Consider the following 13,180-nt stretch of genomic DNA (forward strand, 5'->3'; position numbering starts at 1 on the left):
AACAACACACGATGCACTGGGGTTGGGTTAATACTACAAGATGTCCTTCTTTATAAGACACTAAGGGGTACGCATGCACAAGTGAATGTATGTGTTTGCAGGCGGCCCAAAACAGCGCCTTATATGTTCGTCAATGTCAGCTACTTTTATGACAACCGCCATATTAGTAGCCTTGTGAGTACTTTTATATGTTAAGGCTTTCAGTGTTTGCAGAAGTGACCCAAAATTGTCACCCAACCGGGAGCTTTGATTGTCTCACAATTAGGACATACAGTAATATAGCTGGCGCTTACCAGAAAAGACCCTAGGTGATGCAACCGAAGAAAGCATAACAAATTCTACATAATACATGTATCACTGTAGAAAACCCCTTTAAGAGATGGCGTTCAGGCAAACAACCTGGCAAATCATGGATGTATGGAGAAACATCCATGTGAATTTATGAAACCCAAATAGGAACCCACAGATTGAAGGACTTTGCAGCGTGATCATTCTGTACACAGTATAAGATCTTCACATGTGGGAGCGGTGGTTGTACATTAACGCAGCCGGCAGGGATTTGCTGCAAACAAAAGCAGGAAATTATGCAGAAAATAGTTTAATCTATTTTCTAAGGTTCAACAAGGAGAATGTAAAATTTAGTGCTTCATCAAATTGCTCCCTGATCCTAAATATTAAGACAATGACTATTTAACCCCTTAGTGACCAAGCCTGTTTGCGCCTTAATGGCCAGGCCAAATTTTGGAAATCTGGCATGTGTCACTTTAACATAGAATAACTCCGTAAAGGTTTTGCATATCTAAGTGAATCTGACATTGTTTTTTCACCACATTTAGGTGGTAAATATAGACCGATAGAATTTGTGTATATTTATAAAAAGTGCCAAAATTGGGCAAATGTTGAAAAAAAAAAATGTTATTTTTTCATATTTTCAACTGCAAAATATGTGCAAACATACTGTACATTTTTTTGCTAAGATATATATTTCCATCTGTTTACTTTATTCTGAATGCACATTTGAAAAACTTGTTTTTTTAACCATTTAGGAGACGTACAAATTTAACATTAATTCTTAACATTTTGAGGAACGTTTTGTTTTCCTACACCAAGCTAAGTTTGCAAAAACTCATAGGAGTCAGAATAATAGATATACCCACAAATGACTCCATTTAAAAAAACTACACCCCTGAATGTATTCACTGAGGGGTGTAATGAGTATTTTGACCCCACAGTTTATTTTCAGGAGTTAATGCAATTTAGAGGAGAAAAAATAAAATTTCATATTTTTCAAATATGTCATTTTAAAGACAGGTTTTTTTCTATAGTGCCCATGAAAATGAGGATTTGCACCCAAAAATTGATACCCCCATTTGTCCTGTGTTAAAAAACAGACCCATTCTGGCCCTAATCTTATGTCCGTACGCACATCGGGGCCCAAACCGAAAGGAGCAGCCGGTGGCTTTCGGAACAGACATTTTGCTTGAAGGTGTTTTAGGCCCCATTGCCCACTTGTAGAGCCCTTGAGCTCCCAAAACAACAGAGAAGCCCCATAAATGACCCCATTTTGAAAATGAGACCCCTTAACAAATTCATCTAGGGGTCTACTGCATATTTCTACTCCATAGTTTTTGAATTAATCTAAGCAAAGTAAGGCCTCATGTCCACGGGGAAAATCAGGCCCGCTCCGGATACTTCATGGAGAATCCGTAGCGGACATGAGCGCTGAAAATCAGAATAAATAAGAATAAACTTACCTCCCGCCCGCTCCGGATCTCCTTTTCGCCGCGGCGTCATCTACTCTCCGTCGCGGCCGGATCTTCTTTCTTCGGCTCGGCGGATGCACAGGATGACGTCGGTGACGTGCCACGCGCATGCGCCGGCCCGAAGAAAAAAGATCCGGCCGCGACGGAGAGAAGATGGCGCCGCGGCGAAGAGAAGAACTGGAGCGAGTGAGTAAATTCCGATTTTTGTCTCCGCGGATCCGGACGGCTTCCATAGGCTTCAATAGAAGCCCGCGGGAGACCCGCACGAAAATGGAGCATGGTCCAGATTTTTTCATGCTCCATTTTTTTTAAATCCCTTTTATTGACCATCCGCGGGTATTTATCTACCCGCGGGTGGTCAATGCATCCCTATGGGATGTGGATCCGTGTGCAGGGAAAGAGTTAAAATCCGCTGCGGATTTTAATTCTTCTTTTGCCCGTGGACATGAGGCCTAATTGTGTCATTTTAAAAACTGGGGTTTTTTTTGTACAGCACACACATGAAGACTTCACCCCAAAATCGAAACCCCTGTTTGTCCTATGTTCAGAGACATACCCATTGTGGCCCTAATCTTATGTCTGTATGCACAGTGGGGCCCAAACCGATAGGAGCATCAAATTTCAGTTGTCTTTACTTTTACGTGATCGCTGTTATCCATTGCATAACGGCAATCACGTGATTGGGGATGGCCTAGGCTTTAATATCCTGAGGCAGCGTTTTTACAGCCCTGCAGATTAAAGCCCAGCAAACCAGGACATAAAAACACTATAGGGTGGTCACTAAGGGGTTAGTGTACATTTTTAATCAACAAAAATACATATACACCCGGTAAAGTGGCAGGCCAGGATTAGAAAAACATGGCTGTTTTCTTAAAGAGACATCGCTACATCTGTCTATGGGTTTTGTGTGGAATTTCAGCTCAGCCTTTTGAAGTGATTAGGGCAGAGTTGCAATACCAGATACAACCTGTGGCAAGGCGTAGCACTGTTTCTAATCCTGTACAACCCCTTTACTGCTTAATTACATACCTATATAGATCAACCAATGAGCTAATTACCTTCCAAACCTCCTGTACTGATAGTTTTGTGGCTTATATATATTGTGGCAATGAAGTGTCGTTCTGACACATGACTGTGGGCGCTGATGCCTAGCCATAGTGGCGATATGTCAACTTTACTGCCATCATGTAGGAAATGTAGGGACAATGCACCAGCGCTGCATGACTTAAAGGGGTTTTACCAGAATAACAAGTTATCCCCCATACACAGGATAGGGAATAACTTGATGATCGGTGGGGGTCTCACCGCTGAGACCTGCACTGATCTCGAGTACGCGTATGCTCGACAAGCGCTCCATTCAAAGTGACATCACTGCTGGGGAAGAAGCACCCCGCAGTGACAGGAGAATGGGACACAGGAGTCCAGTTCTCGAGTTCGGAGAGGGGCTCAGCAGTGATTCTTATTATTCTGGTAAAACCTCTTTAAGCAGAACTTGTGGACCCAGAGTGCAGACCCCCCAACCAATCATAAGGTGGTGACATAGCTTAGCAATACGTCATCACTTTAACTATAGATGCAATGTATATTGGGATGCTAGAAAATAAATGACTACTTTGATGATGTGCGCCACCAACATACATTTCAGTAAGTTGGGAAAAACTCACCATTATCACCCAAATCTCTCAAAAAATTGGGACCTGGTTTAGCTTTAGCTGCCCGAGAAAGCATCGACTCAAACTCCTGTAGAAGAGAAGAGATAAACTTATATTTATGCGCACAAGCATGTTGTATGATAACTTGTACTTCATTGCTAAAAATGATGACATCATAAGCCTTCAGACTTCAAGCAGTTGTCCAGTCAGGACCTCAAAAATAATATGTAAGCCAGTAATAATAACAGATTGCTTGCGATTTTTATTTTCCTCAGTGCTCGCTTCTTGGCTGTTTTAAGCTCATGTCCATTAGGTCAGAGCTGTGATCGGTGACTACAGTTTATATACAGTGCCTACAGGGAGTCTAGGATACTCCCAGTCTCCTCATTTCTTCAGCTCTGCCTCCTCTGATTGGCTGCTGTGTATAAACAAAAGTTTATCACAGACTCAGCAGGAAGTCAGAAGAGGGAGAGCTGATCTATATTACAGCAAGGGCAGAATGATTATGAAGTACAGATTGCTAAACCAGCAGTCAGAAAATGATGATAATCAGGTAACTGTCATACACAAATACTGGGAGAAATGAGCCTTAGGCCCCATTCAGACAGCAGCATTCAGTATTTTGCATTAGTAGTTGGAAGCTCGTGATTTGCATATCTTCCATATTTTTGAGCCATTCCTGGTTTTGGCTTATAAATACTGATGCAAATACTGAACAAATACTGCCATCTGAATGGGGGCCTTAGTAATGGTCGCTTTAATAACTAGCAGAGGCATTACTACTGCAGAGGATATGTATATGTATACGCAAACAAAACTTCCCTATGGTAGGGTCCAATATAGAAAACAAAATTGTCAAACAAGACCTTGCAAATGGTAATATAACTTTACAGCCATCTTGCCACTTATGACCAGCCCCAACGCCACTATTCCACAACTAACGTTAAAGAGGTTGTCCAGTTACAGGACAACATAGCCCCTATAGCTCCAACTGTGTTATAGTAACACAAAGACCCCTCCTCTGTTGTGGGGATCCAGCCCTGCTATCCTCCTGGCGCTTGTTGTGGAAGACGACGTCACCAGAAATCACCGCTGCAGCCAATCAGAGGCTGCAGTGTCATTGCCTGTTCTCCTGACATCAGCGCTTGCCATCATGATGCCAGACGTTCAGAAGTGTGACGCGGTCAGGTGACATCACCTTTCACAAGAAACACTGGAAGGCCGATAGGGCTACAGAGATGGATACCCGCGGCAGAGGAGGGCTAACTACTGATCTTTTTGTTATTTTAACAGAGTTGTAGCTACAGGGGCAATGTTGTTTGGCAACTAGACAACTCCTTTAGGAACAGCAAGTGTGATATGGGATTATACAGGAAGCGGCACTTCATACAGACACACACAAGCATCCTTGTGACCTCCAATCACATCCTGCATTGGTCATGTGACATATAGTAATAAACTACTGATAGAGAGTTGTAGCTAAAATTGATACATTTTTCCCCGATTCTCCAGACATGACATTGCCCCTTACCCATCTTTTTTCACCCTCCTCTCTCTCTTCACCTCCATGTCCTGTTTTCGTGTTGAAACTGTTGCACATGGTCTCATATTGGACTGTGTGAGACAGACATCCTCTTGCGGGAGCTTCGTTAACATGTAACTGTTATTAGCCATTGTTCCATAAAACTTTTTATGCCATATTGATTGACTTCGTATGTTGAGAAACCCACCGATTGCTGAAGAGAAGGGGCAGGAGCTCTCAGCTGAGCGCTGTAATTGGTTCTACTCATCTCCCCGGAGAGCCAATCGTCTAGTGCAAGAGCTCATACTTTCTATGGATCTATACACTGCACACTCAGCAAAGCCGATTACAGCCAAAGGCACCCAACACTCTTCCTGTATGTGTGAGTTGTGACCGAGAAGCTCAGGGGCAACTCGCATCAGATAACACACACACACAGTCCGATTTATGGACAGGCAGCACATTGACAGGGATTAGCATGTTCCATGGTACGGACAATAATAGTACATGTGACGAGGTTTTTCTCATCGATGGTCTATGTAAAAAAGCATCAGTGTCCTTACAGCCCTATAATGGTGTGGTGTTCTCTCCATGGATTAACAGGGACAGCACAGAGTCCCAAAATATGCTAGTGTGCCAAGGGCTTAGTGCCCGGACCCCCAGGGATGGAAATGTCTGACAAGAGGTTATGATATGATACATACTCTTTAATGCACATGTATGACATAAAATAACCATAAGTCAGCTCTATGAACTGGAGCGTAATATAGGGCCGGTAGAAAGGAAATGGTCCTGATACTTTCAGAATAATCTATATAACCAGACCTTTCTTTCATGAATAGGGTACATAAGGTGTTAGTGTGTAGGTGTAGACGGCAAGTTCTACAGACTAGACCTTTAAGGCTGGGTTCACACAGGGCTGATTTGTTGCGGTTTTGCTGCGGTTTTTCCGTTGCGGCTTTGCCGTAGAAGAACTGCTTCTACGGCAAAACCGCTTCAAAGGTTAATTTGGGCTTGCGGATTTTCATGCGGAAAAATCCGCAAGCGTTTTTTTCCGCAGCGCTTTTTTACTTTTTGTCGCGTATTTGCCGCGTATTTGGTGCGTTTTGACTGCGTCCATAGAGGCCTATGGACAAAAAAGGGCTGCGGAAAAGACCAAAGAATGAACATGCTGCATCTTTTAAAACCGCGCCGCAGTTGCATTTCCGCACTGCGGCTGTGTGGAAAAAAATCCGTCCTGTGAGAACAGCTTTTTGGCCAATCTCATTTGTGCTGCATTGCACTGCAAACACAGCCGTTTTGCCACAGTGAGGATATGCAACGGCAATCCGGGGCAAAACCGCAGCAAATCTGCCCTGTGTGACCCCAGCCTAAGAAGAACCTTCTGGGTTGTATTGGTTGAGTAAAAGGACAGGTAGTATTAGAGGATACAAGAGGGAGGAGATGGCTGTATTCTCGGTGGATGTATACGGCTCACACTCCGCGGTACAATCTTCATACCTTTTTGGTCAGCGTCCGAGCGTTGGATTTATCTAGAAGAGATAAAAACATAATAATGACTTTTAGTCGCCGTGCTCACTGGCAATAAGAAGTGTGAGGCACAGAAGGTATATCTATTAGTCAGATGTGCTGGCAGAATGCAGTTATGTGAAGATCAAACAGAATATATCCCCATAATACACTTATAATGATCATAGTCCAGACTAGACTTACAGATGGGAATCATTATCACCTGAAGAGGTTCTATCAGACTTATATTTGTTGGGAGAACTATGCTGTACATTGTTAAGAAACTCCTAGAATTTTCAGCTGCAGGGAAAAAAGTAAGTGAACCCTTTGAGATTACTTGTATTTCTACATTGACTACTAATAAAATGTGATGCGATTGTTATCTAAGACTGTGTCCCCACATGACGGTTCTAGCGTGTTCCTGTGTTTTTGATGTACATATTACTTTCACATAAAAAATGCTGCCTGAAAACAGTGTTTTGCAATGCGGTTTTCGGTCGATGGTCTGCTACAGGTGAAGCACGTGGTTTTAATGCGCTTCACACCTGTAAGACACCCACTACATCATGGAAACTACATCAGAAAATCGCAGTGTTTCGCTATAAAATGCACATAGTTTTTAGGCAGCATTTTTGACGCGCATTAACATGCACGTCACAAGCACCGTAGAAGCGTGCTAAAAGTGCCATGTGGGGATGCAGCCTTTGTTACAATTAGAGACAGGTACAACAAAACTAATCTAACAGCACACAAACCGTTCAACCATTCATGACTTTTACTGAGCACATTGAGTCGTCATCCACAGTGCATGGAGATGAAAAACTCATTAACACTGAGGTTCACTTATTTTTTTAAGAGCTAACGGGCAAAAAGACTGGCATGGGATAAAGTCCCCCCCTACCCACCCACTGTACTACCCTCCCTCTGTAAGAATGGGCTCTTCTTAGTTCAGGCTCTCAGTGCTGACAATGTATCAAGTGGACAGTCTTGACCACTCACTGTCAATCAAGTCTGACATGACCCATTGAAAGTGAGCTGTGAGGACCGCCCACTAGTCAGTGCTAGAAACTGGATTTTAGACAAGCATCATTAAAAAAAAAAAGGGGGGGGGGGGGATACAGTCAGTGGGTTTGTGGCTGCCAAGTTATGCAGCCAGTCCCGCTGACTTTATTTCATGATGGGTCCTACTTAAGGAGATGAAATTGCAAATGTGGGTTTCACAGATGCTTTGCCCATTAAATAAAGACACACAAAGCCGGGTTACTGACAAATCCGTTCTTCTCGAAAAATATTTTCTTCTTGCAATTGTACTTATTAGGTCAGTTCTAGAGTAGAGATCTCAGCAATTAGTGCAATATGAGCAGTGTGCTCATATATACTAACCATGTTCAAGTACAGTATGGACGAGCAGCACACAAGCACAGAGGCAGCCGTATAGGGAAGTAAGGAAAGCAAAATCCATTTATTTTCTCATTTACCTCCAGAAAACCTGTTTTCAGGCATCCACAATGGTTGATACAATCTTTAGACGATCTGATTTCCCCAGCACATTGGAAGTGTTAGACTACCAATACCTGTTCTCTGATTGGCTAGAGCTGCTCATGTGATAAGCATCTCAGAAAGGTTAGTAGATAAAAACTGTAGGCAACAACACTATCATAGTCTTATCCCGGGATGGAATTTTGTCCCTAAACCGGAGGGTTGCTTTGATTATGAAGAAACTGATCAGAGTGCAATACGCCATCTTTTTAAGTACCATGAAGGATGGATAAAGGTTCGACTGAGCAATTCTCTTTCATGTTCTAAAACATTAGCATTTTTATTATCACCCAGACACATCTCCGGATTGTTCCCTCGGTGACCACGTTCCTTTGAATTCCGCTGTCATCGTTAAGCCTTTTAACTGTATAAAAGTGATGGGTGTTGCGGAGTACAAGTGAGCACTAGCTTTAATTCATCCGGCTGCATTTCCAAGCTCTGATGTCAGACTTGTTCCACGTATTTGTGCTGAAGCATGATAGATCATGGAAAAACATTTTTTGGTCTCACAATTAGATCTGACATGAAACCACTATTGCCCGTGGCGAATCGGAGTCAGAATCAGCTGCGTTCGGTGATGTTTTGTTAGTTACGGCTATCAACTCATTTGATTCGCTCAGCCGTGGGCAGAGGCTACTCTGACGCTATCTAAACATATTATGCTAGCTGGTGTGTAAATGTGGCTCTCTGCCTGTAATATCATCGAGCGCTTGTAGCCAGTGACTATTTTGCGCACTCTAAGCAGTATAAACAGAGCATGGAATATTTGAGATAGGTGGAGGCATGCTGGAAAAAAAAAAAAAAAAGTACTATATGTTGGAAGCCAAAATTCCATCAAAGGTTCAGAGATCTGCAGAAAAAGAAGTGTTTTTTGATCTTTAAGACTTCTAATAAAAGCAAAGCCAGTTTTTCTTAATCTCTACACTTCAGCAAGTAGCACGTAAACTACATAAAAAATTGGTTCCTTACTTTAACCCAACACGGGCCGGACGGAAGGGCTAATCTAGTCACAGCATGCAAAAGAAAAAGCTTCAGACTGCTTAAGAGACATACATGCTTTCTGGAAGTGAATCGCCTCTTTGGAACCGATTTATTAGGGAACTGCCAACCTGGCAATTCCGGAAAATGTTATAATTGGAATAACCTCCTTGGCATTTCTTGGGGTCCTACATCCTTTAGCAGATTGCTCCTACTTGTTAAAGGGCCAATTTAAAGGGGTTGTTCAGATGCTATACAATCTTTTAAACATAGATCCATATCTGTGTAAACAATAAAAACAGCGGTAATTACCTGTCCTCACCCCTAGCGTACAGCGCTGCACCTCCGGTCTTTGTTTTGGAACGTAAGCCACCTGATCTAGTATCATGGCTCACAGCATCTAAGTGGTGATGCCAGGAGAATGGCAACTGATTGCTGCGGCCTCTGATTGGCTGCAGTCAGGTGGTTTCCGTTCCAAAACAAACACTGGGAGGACCATGTGGCTGCAGGGCTGGATTTACTGGGGGTGAGATGGGTAAATCCTGCTACTTTTATTGTTTTCACAGATTTGGATCTAGGTCTAAAAATTATCTAACACCTGGACAACGCATACATCACCAAGTAGTCGCAAGCTGTGCATTAAGAGTGCACGTCCATCTCTGAACCCCCCCCTTTTTTTTTTTTTTTACAGTTGATATATAGTATTAACCTACATAAAAAGTTGAGCAACTTTGTAAATACATTCTATTAGTTGTACGCATCACAAATTACAGCACGTAATACATAGTTCAAGCTTGATTTCAGAATTCTATTGAGTTCAGAACTTAAATGTCTCCCAGAATTCTTTGCTTGCTCAATATATGGACATAACTTGCTATAGTGATTAGCATTCTGGGAAGTGTGTTTTATATACCATGTACTCTATGGTAATATGATGTATTAAAAATGACTGCAAAGCAAACAAAAAGTTACTTAAAGGGGTTGTCTCGCGGCAGCAAGTGGGTCTATACACTTCTGTATGGCCATATTAATGCACTTTGTAATGTACATCGTGCATTAATTATGAGCCATACAGAAGTTATTCACTTACCTGTTCCGTTGCTAGCGTCCCCGTCGCCATGGTGCCGTCTAATTTCAGCGTCTAATCGCCCGATTAGACGCGCTTGCGCAGTCCGGTCTTCTCCCTGGTGAATGGGGCCGCTCGTGCCGGAGAGCTGGTCCTCGTAGCTCCGCCCCGTCATGTGTGCCGATTCCAGCCAATCAGGAGGCTGGAATCGGCAATGGACCGCACAGAGCCCATGGTGCACCATGGGAGAAGACCCGCGGTGCATCGTGGGTGAAGATCCCGGCGGCCATCTTACTAAGGTAAGGAAGAAGTCGCCGCAGCGCGGGGATTCGGGTAAGTACTAAACGTTTGGTTTTTTTTAACACATGCATTGGGTTTGTCTCGCGCCGAACGGGGGGCCTATTGAATAAAAAAAAAACCCGTTTCGGCGCGGGACAACCCCTTTAAACTTAAAGGAGTTTTTCGATAAAAAGGGAAAATTGGTAAGGGGCTGATAAGAGGCTAAAATAAAAGAAAAAAAAAGGACTAGCCTCCTAAAATGACTAGTGGACTACTGAGAATAATGATTGGCTGCAGTGGTCATGTGAACAATTAATGACACGTGACAGCTGCTAGTTTGCAGCTTCCGACTGGTGGCACAGAGGATCATTTAAGAGAACCCTGTTTTTTTCTTTCCTTTATTGTGGCCATTTATCAGTCTTCTTTTTTTGAGAGGAACCGTCAGGTCCTCATGTCAGGGGGCCTGCATTGTTTTGCAGTTGCAAGCCTGTTGACTATATGCTGGTTTGCTTTTGTTGCTACTTACCCCCATACCGACTCTATACATTTGTTTTTTAGAGCTTTAATAATATCACGTGGCCAGCTCCCACAGCTCACCGCCGATGGGCGACATCAGATTTGATTGACAGCGGATTGTCTCCATCACTCACTGACAATCAAACCTGAAATCACCCACTGACAGTGAGTGATGGGGACCACACCCCTGACACAGAGCTGGATGCTGACTAATAGCCAGAAGAGGGGTGAGTATGAACTAAAGAAACACATAACTGGAGACAGCAGAAGGGCTGAGGCTACAGGGCTAAGCAGTCACATTGACACTAGAACATAAGACCCCTTTAATATTAAAAATCCCCTTTGGATTGTGGTGTTCAGTGGTATTCTAATCTAAACCATTGTTTACCTATCCACTGGATAGGCAATAAATTAAGGTGACCAGACATCCCGATTTAAGTGGGACAGTCTCGCTTCAGGATCCTGGCGGGATAGGCATTTGTCCCGCTTTCTGGACATTTGTCCTGCTTTTGTACCACTTTCTGGTGACATCTGGTCACCATTTAAGTCATTACCGGGCAAGATGCCGCAGCTCCCTGCCCGGTAATAACTGTGCAGCGCTGCGGACCGGATGCTTACACTGATAGCAGTGTGTGCATCCGGGATCCTCCTCCACTCAGGTCTCCTCTTTGATTTCGCTAGAGAGGAGACAAGAGTAGAAGGGAGGAGGCGCTGCTGCAGATGCACACACACACTACCACCCGGCGCTGTGAAAACCAGAAGGAGTGCAAGTATATGGGTCACTGTGGGGTCACTGGGCTGGTAGAGGGGAGCACTACCATTGCTGGGGCTTCTCTGTGGGGGGTCGCCACCACTGCTAGGGCTTCTCTGTGGGGGGTCGCCACCACTGCTGGGGCTTCTCTGTGGGGGGTCGCCACCACTGCTGGGGCCTCTCTGTGGGGGGTCGCCACCACTGCTGGGGCTTCTCTGTGGGGGGTCGCCACCACTGCTGGGGCTTCTCTGTGGGGGGTCGCCACCATTGCTGGGGCTTCTCTGTGGGGGGTCGCCACCATTGCTGGGGCTTCTCTGTGGGGGGTCGCCACCATTGCTGGGGCTTCTCTGTGGGGGGTCGCCACCATTGCTGGGGCTTCTCTGTGGGGGGTCGCCACCATTGCTGGGGCTTCTCTGTGGGGGGTCGCCACCATTGCTGGGGCTTCTCTGTGGGGGTCGCCACCATTGCTGGGGCTTCCCTGTGGGGGGTCGCCACCATTGCTGGGGCTTCCCTGTGGGGGGTCGCCACCATTGCTGGGGCTTCCCTGTGGGGGGTCGCCACCATTGCTGGGGCTTCCCTGTGGGGGGTCACCACCATTGCTGGGGCTTCCCTGTGGGGGGTCACCACCATTGCTGGGGCTTCCCTGTGGGGGGGGGGTCACCACCATTGCTGGTGCTTCCCTGTGGGGGGGGGGTCACCACCATTGCTGGTGCTTCCCTGTGGGGGGGGGTCACCACCATTGCTGGTGCTTCCCTGTGGGGGGGGGGTCACCACCATTGCTGGTGCTTCCCTGTGGGGGGGGGTCACCACCATTGCTGGTGCTTCCCTGTGGGGGGGGGTCACCACCATTGCTGGTGCTTCCCTGTGGGGGGGGGTCACCACCATTGCTGGTGCTTCCCTGTGGGGGGGGGGTCACCACCATTGCTGGGGCTTCTCCGTGGGGGTCACCACCATTGCTGGGGCTTCTCCGTGGGGGTCACCACCATTGCTGGGGCTTCTCCGTGGGGGTCACCACCATTGCTGGGGCTTCTCCGTGGGGGTCACCACCATTGCTGGGGCTTCTCCGTGGGGGTCACCACCATTGCTGGGGCTTCTCCGTGGGGGTCACCACCATTGCTGGGGCTTCTCCGTGGGGGTCACCACCATTGCTGGGGCTTCTCCGTGGGGGTCACCACCATTGCTGGGGCTTCTCTGTGGGGGGTCGCCACCACTGCTGGGGCCTCTCTGTGGGGGGGTCGCCACCATTGCTGGGGCTTCTCTGTGGGGGGGTCGCCACCATTGCTGGGGCTTCTCTGTGGGGGGTCGCCACCATTGCTGGGGCTTCTCTGTGGGGGGTCGCCACCATTGCTGGGGCTTCTCTGTGGGGGGTCGCCACCACTGCTGGGGCTTCTCTGTGGGGGGTCGCCACCATTGCTGGGGCTTCTCTGTGGGGGGTCGCCACCATTGCTGGGGCTTCTCTGTGGGGGGTCGCCACCATTGCTGGGGCTTCTCTGTGGGGGGTCGCCACCATTGCTGGGGCTTCTCTGTGGGGGGTCGCCACCATTGCTGGGGCTTCTCTGTGGGGGGTCGCCACCATTGCTGGGGCTTCTCTGTGGGGGGTCGCCA

The 13,180-nt window shown here is 46.2% G+C and overlaps 1 protein-coding gene across 1 annotated transcript in view; it reads right to left on the reverse strand.

Moving 5' to 3' along the window:
• MICU2 (mitochondrial calcium uptake 2) overlaps positions 1 to 13,180 on the reverse strand; it is a 234,749-nt gene that overhangs the window by 66,101 nt on the left and 155,468 nt on the right. The window contains exons 3-4 of the mRNA XM_066582201.1: positions 6,438 to 6,469; positions 3,428 to 3,503 (exon numbers count right to left, since the gene is read on the reverse strand). Coding sequence (XP_066438298.1) covers positions 3,428 to 3,503; positions 6,438 to 6,469 — 108 coding nt within the window. The remainder of the gene's footprint in view (positions 1 to 3,427; positions 3,504 to 6,437; positions 6,470 to 13,180) is intronic.

The sequence above is a fragment of the Eleutherodactylus coqui genome, chromosome 1, assembly GCF_035609145.1.
Source record: "Eleutherodactylus coqui strain aEleCoq1 chromosome 1, aEleCoq1.hap1, whole genome shotgun sequence".
NCBI classification, from domain to species: Eukaryota; Metazoa; Chordata; class Amphibia; order Anura; family Eleutherodactylidae; genus Eleutherodactylus; species Eleutherodactylus coqui.